Below are 22,365 nucleotides of genomic sequence, written 5' to 3' on the forward strand. Positions count from 1 at the left end.
CGCATCAGTAGAATTTACATAGCGTTCCGGAGTTGTCATTCGTCGAAATCGGTGACATTATTCACGCACGAAGCGCCCGCAAAGCGAAGGCGGATATCTCTGCGAGCTTTCACATATGTTGAGAAAATTAGAAGTGAGTTGCATTGCTTCTGCGGAGTAACCCGCGACTTTAGTGAGCCAATAAGATTGAATTTGTCGGCCTGAAAGCGAAAGCGTCTGTTTGTGATGAATTTGGCGCGTTGAAAACAATAAATAATAATAAAAAAATACCGTATTTACGTTAGGAAAAAGGTATTTAGGCTGTAAAAATCGTAGGTATATTGAGTGGTAGTGAAATTCAACTTTGTTCTATCGAGTTTTGTGTGAAAAGTATTCTGTTGTCGTTATCTCGACACCCTGCACAACCGAGTTTTGTCAACGGTTTTCTATTTACGTACTACCTTTAATTTTAGTTGCATGTGTTCAATATTCTATTCGTCAGCACGCAAGTACAAAATTAAACGACATTGGAGACGGTAAATGTAGCTGAAAGTGAGAAATCTTCCCTGCATGTGGTCTGAATACTTTTGTACAAAATCATTTTCATCATGTCGCATAGAGGCGGAAATTCTTCGAGCACGCGATCTTTGAATGCTATTTTCTCGAGTGAGCCTATTAATTTTAACAAAGAAAACGCACCTCCAGTTAAGAAGTAAGTTTTCTGTAATAGATCAATCAATATTTTTCGATCTCAATCACAAAGATTGTCCAAGTGACTTGACACTGTTGTTCACAGAAAGTTCTTCGAAAGCCCTGAGGCAACAGATGACTGTGTCTCCCATATCAGAGCATCAAGCAATTCGCGATTCAAATCAAATCTTATTCGTTCGAAATCTGTAACAATGTTGCAAAAAGAGGAACCATCATTGTCTACCAAATCGTCTTCTGAAGAAAGGCTTAAAACTCCAATGAGAATCGCATCAAATCCAAGATTATCTGCAGACAGAACTCCTGTCACACATTTTTGCACACCCAAAAGAGTTAGCGCCAATGAACGAGGGTCCAAGACAAACATATCTGCCATATCGAGTAAAACACCTGTAAAACGTTACTTCAGTAACCATAATCCTCCAGCTGCAACTCCCGATTGCTTTAACCTGGTTCAAATGGAAACCCCAAAAACCAGGCAGGACCTGGGTGCTGATGAGCAGACAATGTGCGAAGGAGAACAAAGTAATCTAACTGTCGGAGTCAGGGTCAGGCCTATGAGTTTTAAGTAGGTATTTCTATCAATATTTCGTCAAGTGATTACTTTAGAACTGGATTACTTAACTCCACAGGGAACTGAATGACCAGAGAATAACAGCGATCGTTGAAGCCAACGGTCAAAATATAACAGTGGAGTGCGAATCTTCCAGGCATACATTTATGTACGATCATTGCTTTGTATCCTTTGCCGATTCCTGCACGCCACAGCATGCCACCCAAGAGGTGGTATTCAAAAACATGGTTCTACCACTGGTAGACAACGCGTTTGAGGGTTACAACGCATGTCTGTTTGCCTATGGGCAAACTGGATCTGGGAAAAGTTACAGCATGATGGGTACAGAGACGTGCGGGTCAGGGCTGGGCTCTGAAGCTGGTATAATACCGAGATTTTGTCATGAAATATTTTGCCGATCAATGAGAAACTCCAAAGTTGTAACTACAGTAGAAATTAGCTACTTTGAAATATACAACGAGAAGATTCACGATCTCCTTGGCGTCAATGCCAGTGGGGGTAAACGTGCGCCATTGAAAGTTAGGGAACATCCAGTGTTTGGGCCCTATGTCGTAGATCTGAGCCAGCACGGTGTCAACAGTTACGAAGATCTGCAGGTTAGTTATTTGAAAGAGACTTTTCAAAAAATGTAAATGGCAACAATCTATTTCAAACTTGCCAATCTACTTGAATCTCTTTCACAACTCTTGCCCATCATTTCTTCAGGGTTGGCTGAAGGTTGGTAATTCTCAAAGAGCTACAGCTGCGACAGGAATGAATGAAAAGAGTTCCAGGTCCCACAGTATTTTCAGTGTGGTTCTAACTCAGACGCAAGTAGATGTTCCCTCTGGCAATCAACCGGCGGAGCCGAGTCGTCGGAGTAAAATTAATCTGGTAGATCTGGCTGGGAGCGAGCGCCTAAGTCAGACGTGTGCCAGTGGAGATAGACTGCGCGTAAGCCTAAAATTTGAAGTAATTTATTTCTTACTGCTAATGGAAAATTAGTCAGTATGAGTAACAACACCTGATCCTCCCTGAAATCCAAATAAATAGCTTTTACTCAAAAGGCAGGTAGCACGTATATTAACTTCAGATTAAAACAACTGTGACTCACACTTATGAATACCCTACAAGGGATGAGAAAGGAATGATTCCGTAGGTATTTAATGTGTTTTCAAAGAGTCGCGGAATCGTTTGATATGCCAAGTTTTATCACTTGATTGACAAATAGCTTCGTCACACCTTTGGAGCACTTTCAAAAAATAATCTAGTATATGACTAATATCTCCAACAATTCACATTTTAATAAATATGTATTTCGATAAAGATACTTTCGTTAATCTATTATCTGAACAGTCTTTTGCTCTAGTTGCGATTTGATTAGAATCACATTTTTTTTTTTTTTTTTTTTTTCAATTCACGAACTATTTGTTCATTGTTTTCTGCTTGACTACTGTAGTACTTGAACCGAATTTTCGTCCCATCATTTGTAATTCTTCTTCTTGAACCCTTAGTTAAAAAAATTAATTCGACTATCTTTACACAACCAAATAATTGCTGGATCATTTGTAGGAAGGAGTTTCTATCAACAAGTCGCTCCTAACCCTGGGAAAGGTGATTGCATCTTTGGCTGAGAGCACAAACAACAGGAAACGGGGTTTTGTGCCTTACAGAGAATCCGTACTGACGTGGCTGTTAAGGGTGAGTGATAAATCCTTATTATTGTTTGCTTTTGTACTGTGAAAAGTTTATTGATTTAGCAAAAGATAGAAAAATTTACAGGGTTTATTACATAAGTGAATATTATTGAGAAACCATCGAGGATCTACAAACCAATAGAAACACTTGAAACATTTATAGAGCTCATCCTCGACAGGTTGTCAATAGATATGATTAACAAAGAAATTGGTAAAAAAAAGTTGATATTATCAGCCTACTAGGTACTCTGGTTACAATAGGTGGAGAAATTCGATCATATCTTTGTAAAAGGTTATTTGTCGATGTAATCGTTTGAAACACTTGAAACACTTTTTTACCATCCTTCAACAAAGAGATAATTCGTTATTCAATATACGATTAAATAATATATACTTAAAACAAAAAATCCCAAGCCCTGCATGGGATGAACTTAATACCCTAGAGTATTAATAATCCATAAATTTCTAAAATCTGTAGTCAACGAAGTACGCTTATCGACGTCTCATTTATAAGTTGAATTATTTATACAAGTTGAGAATCTCGTAAGTAACTCCAGCCACTCCATTCATACTTAATTATTAATAATTTGAAAGCTAAAAGTATAACAATCACGCATCAGAATGACAGAATATTCTAAAATAAATAAAATTACGGAAACATTTGAACAATTCAATTAAGTCGGACCATAAAGCAGTCTGTGCAGCAATTTCCAGGTACTTTTGGCAACAGGTCGTATCATTTTGTGACTATTTCATTGCCATAGTAGAAAAAATCCAGATCTTTGGAAGGAGAAGCAACAGATTCTTTCGTAAAATTGATCCACCAATGTCTCGTCAGAGTTTTTGAAGAGCAATTCGTTAGTGCATCAAGTCGGTATAGTAGTTGAACATCGGTGCCCGAATGTAAACTCTTCTAATAGTGCATTTGCAATCGGGGCCGCATTTCTTGCACCGATTTCCGCACTTCAGACACCCACTTCTCGATTTGGTGGCATTTGTAGTGTCTGCAATAGGAATGACGCAGTTTATGTCTATGTGTATCAATCGAGAGATTAGATAAATTGTACCGAGTAGTCGTTTTAAGTTTCTTTAACATATAAAAAAAAAAAAAAAAAATAAGTTGAGCCAAAACACCAGATATTACATGAGCATGAAACTAAAAATAAGAATAATCTCGAATATTATCAATGCCCATGTATAACATATAACTTGTGTCTCGTACCTTCTTTTTTCTCCGCCAGATGACCGAGTGTTTTACTCTTGAGCGTTGGCCACACCATTTTTATCGACGGGTTTTATTCCCTCCTTGCGTCACTTTCCTCGAGCTTGTCTCCGGCCGGATTCGTGAAGCGAAACTTTGCTCGGTACCGCTCCGTATTCGACTTTATAGAAATTACGCCGGCGCCGAGTCTTTTGCACACGGCACTACCAGCCGAGAATGAGGCAATGTTACAAGCTGCGTTGCGGCATCCGATCGTCCTGATTAATTTTAATGAAGCACTGTTATCTCTTCGTTCATTGCATTATTATTTGTTCAGGCCCTCAGAAAAGGCGGAGGGACAGCTGGAAAGGGATTGTCAGTGTTTCATGTTAATGCGCACCAACCATTGCTCGTTCAAATATCGGCATCGTGTAACACGGACAAAATGGTGCCGCGCGCAATTGTAGGATTGAACATTGGTGCCGTGCGCAACGCACGGGTCATGTATATTCGAGCGATGACGTCACGTCAACCCTGTAATTGCGTCGCTATACTTTCAGATATTTAACATATTTTCGGTAAACTTCCGTACTATCTTGACAGTCAACAGTGACAGAAATCACGAGTATTTTAGCATTTCATTCTTTCAACTATTTGCACACTCGTCCCTTAGCCTAGTTTTCCTCCGTAAATGTTCAACTCAGCTGCTAATATTTTAGCAAATTTTCTCTATTTTTACTCTTATTATTAGGTATTTAATATTATCAGGGCGTGGCTGCATTCCGTAACGGTGTAATAGTCAGTTTAAGAGATACCGTTGTCAGCCAATTATGATCAACTCACGTTCGTAGACTATTCGTAAAATGTCATTACTCTATTAGACGGATGACGCCGAATCGCACTTAAGCAATAACCGCACACATACGTGAATTAAAATGACCCAGAAATCATACCCGGCGATACGTGAATTATCAATGACCAAGAATTCATATCCTGCGCGTATATGTAAATTTGAATTAATAACACATCATCACTGTAGTCGACGTACGCAATTATTTCGCCCCGAAGACTACGCAGCGTTGGGTTTGGTTTACAGCTCGTCAAATAATAAACCCGAAATTGACACAACGATGGTATAATTTCGCAAAAAAAAACAAAAAACAAACGCAATTATCAATATTTGAGAAATTTATCCGGGGTTGTTTATTCATGCCCCCCCCCTCCAAACTACTCCCATCTGTCTTTTAACCAGTAATTCTCGTTAACCCTGAGCTCTATACCGTAAGGTTAGCGATCGAATGACGCTCTACAGTTAAAGTAGGCGGGAGAAAAACAGACAAAACTGTACGTTTCTGTAAAATATTTTGTTCATCAAGTTTCACTAAGATATGACCTAATTTTTTTATTCCATCCAATTTGTACATCTGCGACGTTTGCGGTAAAGGACTCGAAAATTTCAGTGTATATAAAGCAGCATAGCATATCTGAACGTTTACCTATTGATCACTTTTTAACGACGCTTAATTCCCGATTCATGTTTAATTGCGTAGCTGCAGTAGTCGTCATCTTCACTGGTCGTTATAAAATAAAGAATATTTCAATGATCATAGATTAAAATTATAACAGTGGCCTGCTTCTCGTTGAATTTCAATCTTGAAAATATTGTTTGGAGGTGTTGGGTGTGATGTTGAATCGTTTATTATTTCGAGAAATTTAAGGATGCTGCGCAGAAGAATTAGAGGAAAGTAAATTTTATTGCGAAAGTAATATATATATTTATTATGCTGCAGAGACTTGCTGGGTTAATGTAAAGATACATTTATAATATCAAACACCTTTTTTTAACCGATTAACAAATAATATAATTTTATACAAGTGTACGGAATTTTTTTCTGCACATTAAATCTTTTTTTTTCTATGCTTGAAATCGATTTCATTTGTTTCTTATTTTACTGAACCAGAAAGGCATTATCAGGCTCATATAATATCTCGCTTTCACCCGTAACGGGAAATCTACACTCTCGATTTATGTCTTACATAATATTGTTTTTTTTCTTCTTCATTATTTCTACTTCGCAAGAAATATCTCAAAAAGATCCTTTTTTTTCACACATGCACTCGTACGCATCCACCTAAACAAGTCATCATACATGCATTCACCATCCTTACTATGTTTATAGTGTAATACATATACCTATAAATACTTGCAAACGACCCGGGAAAAAGAATTCATTTTTTCGCATTTTATTAATATAACTAACATCATCTCCAGTTATTTGTATACATATACGCTTGGTTTTTGACTGATTCACAGAATTCTACTCACGTCAGGCGAAGCGTGAGTAGCGTCAGCAGTAACGTTTCTAGTATACATACAAACTGGTTTTATACTTTCACACAACCTCAACAATCAGTCTTATAATGATTACATCAATTCTTAACAGTCGTAAAAGTAATTAGGAATATCTATATCTGCGTTTAATGAAGAAAACAGCATTAATGAACGCCGTATAACACGTCACTCGGCAAATTCCAATTAACAATTCGGACAATACTTTCAAGCATTTTTTAAGGAGTGTAGAAAAATTCCGTTCGATAATTTTATTTTTTTCGTATAATATAAAAAGAAAGTTAGACAATGTAGTATAGATTTTCTCACTTTGCATTTTACTTTGATCAATAAAAGTTTTCCCTTCACAGTCTGACTGTACGAATAATAACCTGGTTTATTTCTATTTTGTCATACGAAATCTTTTCATACTTTTTTTTTTCTAACCTGAGGAATGAAATCAAACATTTCATACTCCTCACATTTTTTACTTTACTTTACTTTACTTTACTTAATCTTCGAAATAATCCTGCGAAATAGAGCCCTTGATGTACGGGCATAAAATTTTATTACACAACGAAGAGCATTTAATTATACGAGTATGAATATGAATTCAACGGGTAACGGCAGACTTGAGAAAACCAATAAATATATACATTTTACATATAAACTTAATCTTAAATAGGTAGTAAATAAAAATAATCTTAACACTTAGACAAAACGCGATAAGCGCCACCAATAACCAGGTACTTCAGTAGAAATTATACTCGTTATCGGAACGATTTCATCGCTCGAAAAAAAAAAAAAAAAAAAAAACCCACCAAGTTTATACAATTGAATTTTTCATTCAAATTTTATTTGATTCTCTCTCTCTCTCTTCCTTTCAAAATCGGTCGTGAGTATTGAAGACTGAGTATTTTTCCGCAAATATAGGGAAAAAGTACCTGCAACTCCCGCACGAATCGCAATGGTTAACATTCCGACAAATATGTAGATACGCTACTATTTGTGTCAACACATAGGAGTTTCCTCGGTGGCGCAATTGATTATTCGTCTTACGATAGCCTCTCTCCTTTCTTCATTCGTTCTTCATTTTTCATTCATTGTTCATTCACTCTTTCATTCTTCTTAAATATAATATGAATTACTATGTATTAAATTTAGTTGCCGTTTTCGGATCCGCCGATATTTTCGTCGGATCTTCTTCGCGATGTCTTTGCTTCGTCTTTCGGTTTTTCCACACTCTTCTCTCGCGACTCCTCGTCATCTCCGCACCTCGGCACTTCTTCCTTCTCCTCTCCCTCCTCGTCCTCCTCCTCCTCCTCCTCCCTTATCGCATCTTCTTCGATCTCTTCATGTATCTCGCTGCAAGAATTACTCCGTGCTTTACCACGGATGTAAGCAGCTAGGGTGCGCCGTTTGTTTTCTTTGCAAAGTGAGCAAGGGACTTTAGACGTGGATTTTTGTAGCTGCTGACGTTGCTGGTTCTTCGTCTTGGTTGTTGACTTCCCTGAAATGAAAATAAACAATGTTTACTCGCTCGTCTGGCTCATCAATTTTCAATTATTCACTTGATTTAACCGCCAGCACAAGTTTACCGTTTACCGAAGTTTTATGGACCGTGGTCTTAACCCCGATGTCAAATCAGAATTCATATTATTTATACAACGTATAAAGATATACGTAAACAAAATCGAAATACGATACAGATAATATCATCGACGTAGCTGCTGGTTAAACCGTCGTCATCCAATATGCGTAGTTTATATTTAGCTCGACTAGGATTGAAACAAGTTTCTGACGTGTGAAAGGAATTCGCTGTCGCTGCAGCAGCATCAACACGACGCGATCGTGGTGCAGCAGTTCACCTCTTATAATACGCATGTGGTTTCCCGCAGAATGAGAATTTGTTTGCTGTGGTGAATGAAAATTGCGAAGTTTCATAAAAACTTTTTTTTTTTTTTATATACATCGAAATACTAATTAATTTATCAGTATCGACGAGTCGTTGTAACTTCAGGAGAAGAAATGAGCGATATACTCCAACGAAGAAAAGCAAACCTGTCAATGTTATATTATAGAAAGCGCAGTTCACAAATATACAGAACCGTGAAACAATATCAGTCGGAATGGGAAGTAATATTAGTCCGCGAGATAATGAGATCAGTCACCTCGCGCGTTCGGAATTCAAAGAATCGAACTTCCAACGTTTGTACGCTCACAATAACTTACGATTCTCTTAATGTACAATGTATTAGTAGAGTCAAGGTGATTACATCTACGTGTCATTTCTTTTGCAGCCAAGCTTACATATGTGACACTTTATAGATTATACTGTATTAATTATATACCCGCGTAATGACAGATTAATATTTCGCGCTTTTTTTTCTTTGCGGTTGATAAACATGTCCCAGATGATGAAATGGCAGATCTATATTGATAATATTACGCGTTTCTAATTTCTGATGTGGTTACGCGACCGTTTTTCTTCTCCCCCCCCCCCCCCCCCTGCAATGCACAACCACAGCGTCTTCCTTTTCAATGGCTTGTCGTTCATGTACGTACATGGATTGGAAATTACATGCAACTACGCACATGATATTTGACCGCGATACTAGCGTCGCACATATACCTGATATAATAGTAGTAGTTAGGGCGGATCTGTTTTTATCTCCTCATTATTTATAGCTTATAATCTGTAGGTATATAAATGTAAACGCACATACAGTGTATGCGAGTAGAAAGAGCAATAACAATTACAATGTTTAAAAAAAAAAAATTTTTTACGCCGTTGCGACTACGGTTTGACAAATTTAAATAGCAGATATATCTATGGAGCGTGTTTACTTTACGTCAAGTTGTTCTTATCCGTAGTAACGTAAGTATAAACGAACAAAACTATACAATTACATTAGAATTCGAGAGAATCTGCCCTTGATCCAGAAACGTGACCATACAAAATATGCGAACCTACACATATATACACGTACTTGCAGCATCGCGACGCGACATCATTCGTCTTCGTCTCAACGTTTATTTTCAATCAATTGCGAACCACTGCAGATCTTATGATCAACGATTATATTCTTATAAAGGTTCACAAACACATGGTATGTATGGGTACACCGCAACGTGATTATTCTAGATGATTTTTCTTTCTTTGTCAGTGATAAAAATGTAATTATTGACATTTACACGAACTCTATCAATATTTTAGAAATATTCTACGTACATATTTTGAATTTTATTGAATTGTATGCGTACGTGAGTAAGAGCCGAACGAAAACCTGATCCTGCACTTAATTTCGCATGTACCTAAAGTATAAGAGAGTTAGATCGTATAGAGATACGCAAATGTTGGTTGCCCCCTTGTTTCCGTTCAAAATGGTTCTTACTTTTTTTTTTTTTTTTTTTATTCAGTTTGATTGTATAGTTCCTCACGTAGAAATAATACCCGATAACATTCCCGCCCACGTTGTTTTCTGTCTTTATCTTACTTTTTTTTTCTCGAGTGAAAGAGTCACGCCCCAATGGAGAACGGCAAGTTACGTTTGATATTATTCATACAAAGAAATTGTTACATGTTTTTATTCCTGATCTCAGATCTAAACATACTTATGCACACACGCACACATACATATAATCTTATATGCAATATGCTTTACGATTAGCCTGCAAAACAGTGTACATATAAGATCAAGGTTGAGACGCAAGGTATCGGCGGGTGGGAGCACAAATTTGAAGACAACGATACAATTATTCATATAGCGTATAATGCGCATATCGATGGAAAGAGAAATAACAAACTAAAAAAATTACAAAAGGTATAAAAAGAATAACGTCGAGTAAACAAACATTAAATAACACTCTTGTGTGGTTTATCTATGTATACGCCTATATGTGTGTACAGCAAAATATTCTATTCGTGACATCGACGCAATGCGATAAGGCAACATGTTAGGTAATTCCCTGTCAGATAGCAGATTGTTGTGAATATTTCACAAAAAACTACACGTAAAGAATGGAAGAAAAGTTTGATTCAGAAAATATGGCGACGGAAATATTTTTCGGGCTTCGATAATTATGGTTCTAATCAGTATCCCAAATTATTCGGTTCAATATCGTCGAACTAAATTGAATTTCTTTAAATAATGAGAAAAAAACCCATTTATATCACAATATTTGGTAAATTCAATAAATCTTTACTCCGTCTGTGAGTCATAACTCTGATACGCACCAAAATTGTAATCTGTGGCTTTTTCGACTCGCAGATAATGGTTCTGGGACATATCGCATTTCTTTCAAACAAAAGGTCTCATCAAAATTTATGGCCCATAATGAATTCGAAGAAATTTTGAACGGTGCTATAATAACGTCAACATTATTCTTCTTCTTTATTTTAAGAGAACTTTCAGATCGGCCTCTAGTTTTAAGTTTCTTTGGTGCGGTTAACTAGCCAGTATTACACGTACGTATAACAACGTACATCCATACAATAATAGCTCGTCGAACATGCGCTCGTGTATTTCGATCGAGAGTAAGTGGCCTAGTTTGTTTTGGGCGTCGCGTGCGAGGAGGATGCAAACAAGACGAGATAACCCCTTCCGCCCTAACGTTCTACGTGTCCGTAATACACGTTTCCGGTTCTTGCGCGGGGTTATTGGATCCAGTGACACAGTGTTGAACTGTCTTTTGGGACACAGAACTAATCCCCTACCCAGTGGCCTATCCTCTTCCGTACATTCATCTCCGTTATCTGAAAGTCGTAGACGTGCAGACGTGCAGCGAGGCACGTAGGCACCGTGTCTGTTCCCTCCAAAGAGTCCTGCCCTTGGCCCTTGCCTCTATCTCTCTCGTATTCCCACCGCCGCGTGTTACTTTTTCTAGGTTGCGTTGAAATAAATCAACTTCAGCCTCGAAGCTTTTTATTTTTATTCTGGTGTATATGCTCATTGTCGGGTGTCGATTTTTAGACCTTGCCACTTTTGCGCCATTGGCCACTGGTTATATGGCATACAGGTGTTAGCAGTTTGTGATTAACGTTTTATCAAATTAGTCTGACCGGAATCCGGCATTAGTGCATGACTTGACGATAACCATGTTAATAAGACATTTCTAAATTGGTTAGAATACGTCGCATAAATAGTGTATCTATAGACACTGCACGTATATTACTAAATGACACTTGTTTTCAACTAATACTTATCATTTGGCGTTTTCGTCGTGTACATGTTACATCATTGGCTACTATTTATAAAAGCATCGTGAAACTTTATTCACGTTCGAATTCCCAAAACTTTCCACTACTGCTTTCTCGCTTTAGCATCCGACAGATTCGAAACGGTTTATCGATCATCGGATATGCTGTAAATCTACCAAAGGTACCCTATCAGATGATTCTGGTGACGTATCTTTTAAGCCCGTTAAGCTGTGGGACTTGTGACGCTTTATAATTGAATGTAAGTAGATTTTCTTGACTCTTACGATAAAAAGTGAATTTTTAATACCTACAAGTTACATATCTACCTGTCTTCAATCTATCCACACCAATATCACTTGATTTATTGAACGACACCTCCACCCTAGATAATCAATAACAAGACTATAATGACTCTGACCGCGTTTTTGACTGTTCTTTCATTTTTTTTCACTAGCTTATGACGTGACAACTGAGTTTTATGTAAAAATTTGATTTCTATTTACGAAAATTCAAAGTTTATCATATCTTATATCATAGCTTATATCAGCTTGTCAGTTTTTATTACTACTCGTACAAGCTACGAAGGTACAGAGTTATTTTTACGTTTACCGCATCGCCAAGTTTTGCTCATTCCCAAACATAATATGTGTGTTTTATTAGAAACCGGTTATATTTTTTTTATGTGTTTTTGATATTATCATGATATTAGATTCTTTGTTTCCATAATCAATATTGCTATCTCTGTCGTCATAAAAACGAATCTGTAATTCAGTCATAACTTTCCTAACAAATTGATTTTGAGAGACTGCGTATCTATATACATCTTAATACCTTACATCCTGTTGTATATATAATTTTCGAGATAACACATTTCAGTGGTTCAGTACCCTCTTCGAACAATGGTGTACATAGACGATGTATATGCACCTACTATCAACTCTAAAGTGCGCTAGTAACTCGTCGATTATATGTATACCGACATGTAAATACACTCGCGTGACAAGACGCACGTGATGCTTGTGTTTTGTCGGCAGAGCATGGCAAGACTCAACGCGACGCGATGCATTGATTTCTGTTTGTAATATACACACATGTGTTTATCGCGGCTTCATACTTTTGTTGTTTGATTTCTCGAGAAGAATAAATCGTGTTCCCTGGACAAGCACGAAGTTTGCGGCAGATAAAAACAAACAATTGAATATAAAGAAAAAAAGGATCAAGTTCTTTTATTACCGTATGAAATTACCGGTCGGTTATGGTCAAAAAATTACAAGAAAAAAATATAGCACTGTACAAATATTTTTTTTCATTCGCTTGCGACAGGTAAAGACTATCACCTTTGAAAAGGCGGCTGCAGACAAATTATCATCTTGAAATTAGTAACGTTATCGTAACGATTCGGTTTCAGGAGAAACCGTTATTTCTCAATTTTGGAACTGTTTGAAATTCAGTAAACCGTAATAAAACTAAACGTAATCTCATTTTGCAATTTTAGTTACTTGAAAATCATTGTACAAATAGAAAGATTGCTTCCAAATGTTTCATTACGATAACGTTACTAACTTCACCCTCGTGACAAATTCTTTTGACGCCTGTAGTTTACAGTCACTGGATATCTTGTACACGTGTTATATGCCTGTATCGTCCAACATCGCATACGTAAAGATTCGGTTGTCAAACTCCTACGTATAACAATCAGCTTAAATTATCTTTTACTTCAATAAATTGGGTTTAGGCAATTCGACACTACGCGTTTGGAGTATTTGTGGCGGTGCAAATTTTACGCTAATACATAGGTATACGTTGAAGACGAGGTTGAAGATTATCAAAGAACGTTGTAAAATACTCCCAGAAGACTGATTTCGTATTTCGTTTATTTTAGTTATTTGTTTTTACTTACAGCGACAGTAGCTGTTATCAAAAGTAATCTGAGCGGCAGTATGCTATTTACGAATATCGTATATAATTTTACGTAATCGAACATTTTTCAACCTTTTTTCTTCACTTCCTGAACAATTTATATGTTTCTTATCGGCATTATAGTAAGTAAACAACATCCCCGTTGCTAACTTGTTTGTATACATATAGACATTTGTGTGAATTGTAAAAAAAAAAAAAAAAAAAAAACAATAATCATAAAAGAAAAAAAACGAACGGTACAAGGGAACGTAAATAGATTTCACCATTAATATTCAAGAATTAACATATTTTAACGCACCTCCGGCCAGCGCAGTTCAACTACTGCGCATTTGCATTTAAAAATCGTATGTGTGGTTAGGATGTCGCGCGCGCGCGCGCTCGTGTGTATGTTTGTGTGTGTATATAACAGGTTAACGTTCAATGCTACCCGGTTAGCGTTACTACCTAAAACTGACGAAATAGCGTCGCGTCAAAAGACATACCGTAATTGAAGTAGTCCTTGTTCCACGGTTGTTCGTAGTCCCGATATTGCGGATGTCTTAACGAGCCGTAACTGAGGGCTTCCGGCATGTATACAAGATCCATCTTGACAAGTGCAAATTGTTATTCTTCCGGTTTAAAATACTTCCGACTTCCCAGCTCCGAATCTCTCTCAAAGAGCCAAATACCGATGATTCGCTACTCGCGGTTTCTTCGCTGCATTCCTTCGTTCCGTCTCTATATTCGTCTCGATCCTCTTACGCGGGTTGCGAAAAAAGGCAAGAACCGGAGCAGAATCCTCCCTCCGTCGGAAAAACAATTTTCGATGCGATTTCGTTTATGAAAGTTCTATCTTTCTTGCTTCGGCTATGCCGGTGTCTCAAAATCAATCCCTCTGTACTTTCTTCTCTTATTTTCTCTTACTATGTTCTCAAAGATTGTAAGAGAAAACGAAGCGGCAGTTTGATTGGAATTTATCCTTTCTAGCGATGCTTGCTTTCGCGGTTATTTGGAGCCGTTAACGCGACTTCGTCTAGCGCTGTACTGACCATGCATCAGTGTTCGCGGCAAACCGTCGCGACCCTCGTTCCCATTTCACAGCACGATCCCCTCTTCGAGCTTTCCTCGTATCCCAACCAATAGGGGGGCGCGATGTGCTGGCGGTGTCGCACGTGACTCGCAGAGCGTACATCTGACACCGAACACGTTACCCGGTGCACGCGTACCCGGCTGCGTAAATTCTACGTAAGTTGAGAGATGGATTTTTCGCCGTTTAAATGCGTATCTGCAGGGACGATGAGCAAGCCGAGCGAGTCAGGCGGCTGGAATTGAACCGTGTCCTGAATCACCACCTATAAGGGAGAAGTTTTTTTATTTCTTTCTTTTTCTCTTTCTTTTTTTTTTTTCTCCTTCATTATAGCGTCGCGTCTCGAACTGCCATCAGGAATTTGTTTTCTACGGAGCTGGCTGAAAGCGCACGTGTTGCTCATCGATGATTTAAGTTATATGTATACACGACAACGTGACGGCTCGATATTATGCGTCTCGATTAATTATCATTTTTGCAGCGGAGTGAGGGGAAATGGTGACGAACAGGTTTTTTTTTTCTTCTTAAGTTATGCAGAGTTTTCAGTTTCCTTTGTTTATAACGTCCGCACGATATTCATACCGGACATTTCACAACCGCGCAACAACCCTTTATGGGTAACCGATTTCGCCATGCTTTTATATGTTATATGTACTTTGCGTGTACTTCATGTACATACATACATTAGTTTTTAAAATACATGAGAAATGGTAATTTTACACTGGATTCCATCCCTTTTTTCATTTTCATATTGCAATACACGTGTAATCATTTATCACGATTTTAAGAATTACCTCACGTGCGAGATGGAAAATCCATGTTCCTCAACTACGTTTCAGAGGATTCGAAAAACTGTAATTCTGGTGGAGTTTTTTTTTTTCTTTCCGACCAGTCAAGACGAGGTATAGTGATGTCGGAAATATACGTGAACGGTTCACATATTGTTCATTTACACAGACCGAGTATTAACGCATTGAAAATACATTTATTCGCCATGGCAGCACGTAACGCCCACGTTACGTCTTATAAATAGACTGCGGAACAACGCATGTATTATACCTATATGTACGTATAATACGTATGTGTAACGCGTATGAATGCATATATGTGTAACGTATTTGTAATGCAAAGAAGCAAGGCCGTCGCGCCGTGGAGAGCAGCGATTTCTCCGAGCGTTTAGCGATTTTTACACTCATATATTCCACGTCCTTTTGTAATTCTATAAAAATAATTTCGCGACGTCGCGACGTTATTAATGAAGATAGAGACGCGTTGACCACGATCCGACAAATTAATCTTCGTCAAAATATTCGGCGGTGCACCGACTGTTTTGTTTGCATGGTTATTCACTACGCCATTGAATAATAATCACCCCTTTTCTACGTTCTGATAGTTGAATTTTTTTTAAAACATTTCTGACATTATCGCTATCTTGTACCATTGACGTTGTATTCCTTATCAATGTGTGCGTATAATATAATGTATGTATGCATGTATTTCGATAGCGACGAAGCTCGGACCTTGAAAGTTCTTTAGTGAAGCTTTGTTGAGAAAATTGCGTATTTTTCTGATGGACTCCACGAAAGGGGAGAACAATTGGATTCTTCTAGTCGTGCAAGACAAATTGCCGTGTCGATGAATCGTATCGCGCAAAATCAATTTTATTCGGTACAGTCACCGGGGGGCATTAAATTGCGCCGTAACTTTTGCCGATCTATGTGTATATATATATATATATATATATATACAGATATCTACATTATACTGTATCATACATATGTACATTGTACATACATGACAATCAGTTATCTTGTCGTCTGCGTTATCATCGAGACGCCAATCCATCTTATGCGATTTACTAATCGCTAACACTCCCTTTTCCTGTCCCACCGGCAACCTTGTCACAAAAGACAAATCAACGCGTGTAGATGACAATTAGGTACAAATCATCACGTGTTTATAAACTTCTCATCGTGACTGAGCGTATAATATATATACAATTGTTATTACATTACGAGCTACGTATATGTAAAGCGGTATGAACTAATCGATCTTACTTTATTCTTTCACAGGAAAGTCTTGGTGGTAATTCCCGAACAGCAATGCTGGGAACTGTCTCACCGGCCAGCGTTCATCTCGAGGAAACATTGGCGACACTACGTTACGCTTGTCAGGCTAGGGCAATTGTTAATCGCGTCAGAGTTAATGAAGATTCCCACGAAAGATTGATTCGGTAGAGTAACATTGATTTATGCCCATATTTTACGTGTATGACTAGAAATAATTGAATTTCGAACTAATCGCATATCTTGTGCTAACTTCATTTCTTTATTGTATATTATTATCTATCATCTGACATTTCATAACAAATGTATGTTATTATCGCGCAGCTGCAATTGCAACTTATGCATTGGTGTAATGCATACGTGATAAAAGTATGTAAATACATATGTATACCGAATTGAAATTTTTCGAGTAGTCGATGTAGCAGCAATCATTTAGGCTGTATGGAGTACAAATTATAATAGACGATGTTATGCCCGCAGGGAACTCAAAGCGGAAGTAGCTCGGCTGCGTGGGATCCGGGAAGGTTACGAACGACACCTGGGAGGACTTCCACGTAGAATTCTCCTCAACGGCGAATCCGGGGCGGCTGAAACGGTCGATGGTGTATGGACAAAAGAGAGGGAAATCGAAATACTCAGGGAACAGCTAAAGAAAACCGAAAAACAACTCTGCCTTTCGCAAAAGTAGGCAGCGTTTGCTAACACAGTTTTTATTCTATTATATATAATGTTTTTTACTTATTTTCTTCTCTTTGCTGTTGTCTGGTAACGTTGATAAGATTTCAAGGCGCAGAAATATTGGTGACAAATCGATATATTTTTTAAAACGAACCTTGAGGTCGATAATGAAAGTATTTCAGTAGTTGGCGATAGGAATTTAGCTCCAGATCGCGTCCCCTACTCTGACTGGATAAAAACTGTTATTGAGCAGATGGATTGATATGACGGAAGATATTTCGGGGTGAAAAATTTTTCAGAACCTTACGGGTAGCGGCGTCTCATTACAGATCTTGGTCGGAGAAGCTGCGGGATGCGGAAGAGAAGAAAAACACGGAGTTGACGCACCTAAGACGCTGCGGCATCGCGTTGGAAATTGATTTCAAGGAAAAAACGATGCAACCCTGTCTAGTTAATTTAGCTGCTGATCCTATCTTGTCTGGTACCCTTTTGTATCTTCTTCCATCTGGCTCTGTGCGCATAGGAAGGCGAAACGTCGAGTCAGCTTCCTCCTATCAACCGGATATTGTCCTGGATGGACCACTGGTCGGACAACAGCACTGGTTAGTCGCTGAAAATGTGGTGGATGTGGTGTTTCTATGTTTTCTTGTTCTTCAGAGTTTGTTATCTTTCTCATTATTTTGATTGATTCGATTACTCACCGTATAGATTGGTTACAAAAGGATTGTTTTGTCTGATGGAAGGAAAATAAAGAGGAGTTTTATGATATCGCAAATAATTTTTCCATGCAATCTCTATCTTCGACTTGACCCATTTTTCTTATTGTCCTAGAGTTATTTGATTTTATCATGACGTATTTTAAACTCACAGAGTAGAAGTTGTGTGTAATTAATAAATCTCTTATACAACGTAAACAAATTTCATAACAATTTTCTTTTATATATGATGTTATCATTGTTCAACATTTAAATGCAAAAACATATTTATATGTCTTATTTGTGGTTGACTTGAAGTCGGAGTCTTTCGTTTGATCTGATTCACTGTTTATTTGTATACATACATACATCTGTTTTTTTTGGCTTATCACAGCAATTTGGTAAACACGTGCATTCTGTTTACAGAGACTGCATCGTATCACGTTTGAGTGTTGCTTAGCTGTTAGTTGGCGTACAACCAAAAATTTTTCTTCTTATTTATAGATCGATATATAAAAACTGAACTATTTTGCATGTAACAATAACATCTGAGAACAATCAATGCCTGTTCGTGCTAAATTCCGTTTGAATGTGGTGAAGACTATTTCAAGAATTCCTGTACTACCATTCTTCATGCATGCTGGCTGACTTGTCGCTAATTCTACCCTTGTTAACAAAAAATTAGTTTTGGGTGTAAAAGAATCGCGGTTAATTTACAGATTAGTATTAATTCTTGTTTCTTTTGTAGTACAATTGAAAACAATAACGGAAAACTGGCACTTTCACCCGAAATGGAGGGCGACACGTACGTGAATGGACAGGTAATATAAAAGTATTTTCCCAATAGTTTTTTTTTTTCTATAAAAGCGATTGAAGAGAATGTATTTTAATACTTTGGTCCGACGTAGGTAGTAACTGGAAAAGTATATTTAAAACATGGGGATCGACTAGTTATCGGAGGCAATCATTACTTTCGGGTGTGTAATCCACTGGATGAACAAGGCAGAGGACAAATTTCCGCACAGCCAGTTGACTTTGAATTCGCCCACCAAGAAATTCTTAAAATCCAACAAGAAAAGTAAGCAACCTCTAGAGAAATGAATTTTTTACTCTTGACAGAAGAATATATCACATTTTGTTTCTGTTTACAGATTAAGAGCCGAGCTTGAAGAGTCTAAGCAAAAGGTGATTAAAGAGTTGGAAAATGCAAAACGTGAAGTCGAAATGCAGCTTGGTTCACAAAAGTCTACGTATGAAGAACAGCTTCAGATGTTGGGATTGAGTTTGGAACAGCAAAAAACAGCGCTAGCGGAGGTTAACCGTAGAAAACACGAGCTTGAATTGGAGAAGGAGCTACTTGCTTCAGAAGTTGAAACGAATAACAGAATCCGTCAAATACAATTTGAGGAAGGAAAATTGAACATTTCTCCATATCGATCAAATTTTCTGCAAGAATTGGAAGATGTATTGAACGAGACGACCGCGGATGTAGAAATGGCGTTAAATATGAATATTGACAGTGAAGAAACAAACTCTAGGGCAGTAAATCTTCGAGAAATGCAATTGCTCGTCAAGGAGGCTTCCGAAAGGTGTAGAGAAGTTGGAATTAATTATGTAAGTGAAAAGTGTTCAATATTACGCTAATTTCATTAGTGAACTCAATTTTCACAGTAACATTTTATATTGCGTCTTATAAATACACATGCACAACACACATACAAGTGGCTCGTTGGTCTAGGGGTATGATTCTCGCTTAGGGTGCGAGAGGTCCCGGGTTCAAATCCCGGACGAGCCCATTTTTTTTAATCTTCGTTTTCAAATATAATCAATTAGTGAAGCAATATAGATATCATATTATTGTTAGTATTAATAACGATAACAATAATAATAATCATAACCAACACCTGCCGTACCAGAGGTGTATGTTCCCATGAGTCATTAGGCTTGTGCGGGGTAAGGGGAGGGATTGATTAGTGACCAATTTTATGGGTGTTTCCATGAGTCATTAGGCCTGTGCAGGGTACGGGAGGGGATTGATTAGTGACCATTGTTATGGGTGTGCAATCGGCTTAAGATGTTCAATAGAAACACCCACATGCGTACAAGGGGCAAAGAAAACTACAGAAAACCTTGCTTAGATGCAGCCGAACAGAGTTTGAATCTCAGGTCGCCTATTCGGCGCTTGAACGATGAGGTTACAATTTTTGCGAGCTGTTGATCAAGTCCTCATCAACACGCTGGGGATTTGAACTCAAGTCCTGTCATTACTCAGTCTTGCATGCTACGCTTCTACGGTTTGTTGAAGCAGACGGGAATAAAAACCTATTTTTCATGTATGCTGCGGCATGCAACAAACATACTTTCTCAAACTTATAACTGTAAAGCCGTGAAAGGCCAAGTGTTACATAATATGAACGGGAGGGGGGGTAGATGGAGAAATAAGAACCAAGATAACAGCAGGCAAAAGACGTTAATATGTAATTATATTATTAGCTCAGTGGTGAAGAAGTAGTGGAGTATTTTTGAACTTCGCTTTCTCTTGATTAATGCTGAGAATTAAATAACTTTTTTTTAATAAAAATTTAATTTGGAGGCGCCGGGTATCGATCCCGGTACCTCTCACATGCTAAGCGAGCGCTCTACCATCTGAGCTACGCCCCCAGTTAAGATTGAGTATGAGTTGATTCACATTCTTTGCATGACACACGAAACAAGTTATTCACTTATCAAACATAGTAATATAAAAATTTGTTACGTATGACCACAACGAAGTGTAATGTGTATTCAGTGAGATTATATATTTTTGCAGATAACAGAACACCTGAATGAGAGTATACATCAAATATCTATGGATGCTTCGACAGCTGAGTTAACAATGGAAAACTTGACCTTACACCCTACCAAGAAGAAAAATTATGACCATGTTAGGAAATACGTTAGACAGATGGAGGAAGCAGCGAAAAATCTTAGTAATCTCTGTAACCAGCAAGAAATTCAAGAAATAAGTGACGAAGTAACAAAGTCTATCGACAAAGTACAAGATATTATTGTCAGTATTAAAGAAACCTTGGCAAGTAGTCGCAACAATGAAAGTAACGCTTCAAACGCAAGCGAAAATGATACCGTGATTGAGAACCCTAGTATCATGAAAGCGGAATACGATATGGAACGCAAATATTTCCCTGATGAGAATATGTCGCCATCTAAGTCCAACTTGAAAAATACGTGTCCATTCCTTCGCAGCGGCATTACACCAAAATCAGTAAGATTTGACTTTGATTAAGGTATAACTTTACTAATTGAACAATTCTCACCTAGAGTGTAGCGGCTACAAGAATGAAATTTGAAGCATTGACCAACAGAAGTGGTAATATCGGTTTTCGTGAGGTGAGAAATATCCCAAATGTGTCTAGAAAAGAAACAGTCACCCAAAAAAGACGTTGAAGGTTAGCGAACCTGCTGATAAACCCTGATGCTCAGTATTTATCAGCAGTCATGTTCACTACTTTAAAAAAAGAATATGTACAATTAAGATTTTATTGTGTCCTCACAATGCCTCTGAAGAAGCTCAGTAGTGAGATTGACTGTTATTATTTAACTAAGATTTTAGAGTTGCTAAATTAATCGAGGATTTTATATATTCAAGTACATGTGTACAGGTGTGATATATTTCAATAATATAAAGTCAAAATAAATATTAGCATTGATGCGTTGAAACGGGTGTCGAAAATTTTAGAGTCAAGATGGTATTACACGATTGAAATAACATCAACGCTATGAGTGATTTCTGAATTTTTTTAATATTAACATCAAAAAAGAAATTCGCACTGAGCTGTGATTACTTAAGACTTACATTACATAATGATTAATTACTTTAATATTCATAATTAAAGACAAGCGCGAGAAGTATGGCAGTGAAAAAATTCATTGTATTTTATAACATCCAGTGCCATAAACGTTTTTAACGTATCATATTAGTCAGTGTTGATATCTAAGAGAATGTTTTTTTAAGAGTACAGAATAATATATTTGTAAGCGATTTTTCTACATTTCTAATAAATTCGCTGTAAAACACAAGCCAGTAATTGTGATTAAACGTGCAATTAAATCTTGGTATGAAACAGTTCCCGTTTGTTATGTGTATACAATGAAGCAGAGAAACCTATAAAATAATCAGATCGCATTTTTTTTCTTTTTATCAAATGCATAAACAAATAATTGCAAATCTTACATCCAATTGAATTTAACTGATTTTGTAATGTATGTTCACATG

General features: G+C 37.4%; 2 protein-coding genes, 1 long non-coding RNA gene and 2 other non-coding genes across 5 annotated transcripts; 2 read left to right on the forward strand and 3 right to left on the reverse strand.

The window, feature by feature from the left end:
- Positions 1-86: 86 nt before the first annotated feature.
- Positions 87-22,209, forward strand: LOC124405353 (kinesin-like protein KIF14). Its single transcript, XM_046880178.1, has 12 exons — positions 87-691; positions 776-1,255; positions 1,320-1,857; positions 1,967-2,194; positions 2,813-2,941; positions 16,726-16,886; positions 17,200-17,403; positions 17,727-17,999; positions 18,841-18,913; positions 19,001-19,170; positions 19,244-19,706; positions 20,902-22,209. Exons 1-12 carry the CDS (start codon positions 588-590, stop codon positions 21,373-21,375), a joined length of 3,297 nt encoding a protein of 1,098 aa, XP_046736134.1. The 5' UTR covers positions 87-587; the 3' UTR covers positions 21,376-22,209.
- LOC124405363 lies at positions 3,278-4,306 on the reverse strand. The gene is made up of 2 exons (XR_006929104.1): positions 4,160-4,306; positions 3,278-3,941 (listed from the first exon to the last, which is right to left on the reverse strand). It is a non-coding gene; the product is annotated as an uncharacterized LOC124405363 (long non-coding RNA).
- Positions 6,079-14,561, reverse strand: LOC124405362 (X-linked retinitis pigmentosa GTPase regulator-interacting protein 1-like). The gene is made up of 2 exons (XM_046880193.1): positions 14,070-14,561; positions 6,079-7,977 (listed from the first exon to the last, which is right to left on the reverse strand). The coding sequence occupies exons 1-2, from the start codon at positions 14,170-14,172 to the stop codon at positions 7,628-7,630; spliced, it is 453 nt and encodes a 150-aa protein (XP_046736149.1). The 5' UTR covers positions 14,173-14,561; the 3' UTR covers positions 6,079-7,627.
- Trnap-agg lies at positions 19,816-19,887 on the forward strand. Its single transcript has one exon. It is a non-coding gene; the product is annotated as a tRNA-Pro (tRNA).
- Trnaa-agc lies at positions 20,681-20,753 on the reverse strand. The gene has a single exon. It is a non-coding gene; the product is annotated as a tRNA-Ala (tRNA).
- Positions 22,210-22,365: the final 156 nt, after the last annotated feature.

Source organism: Diprion similis, chromosome 4 (assembly GCF_021155765.1).
Source record: "Diprion similis isolate iyDipSimi1 chromosome 4, iyDipSimi1.1, whole genome shotgun sequence".
NCBI lineage: Eukaryota > Metazoa > Arthropoda > Insecta > Hymenoptera > Diprionidae > Diprion > Diprion similis.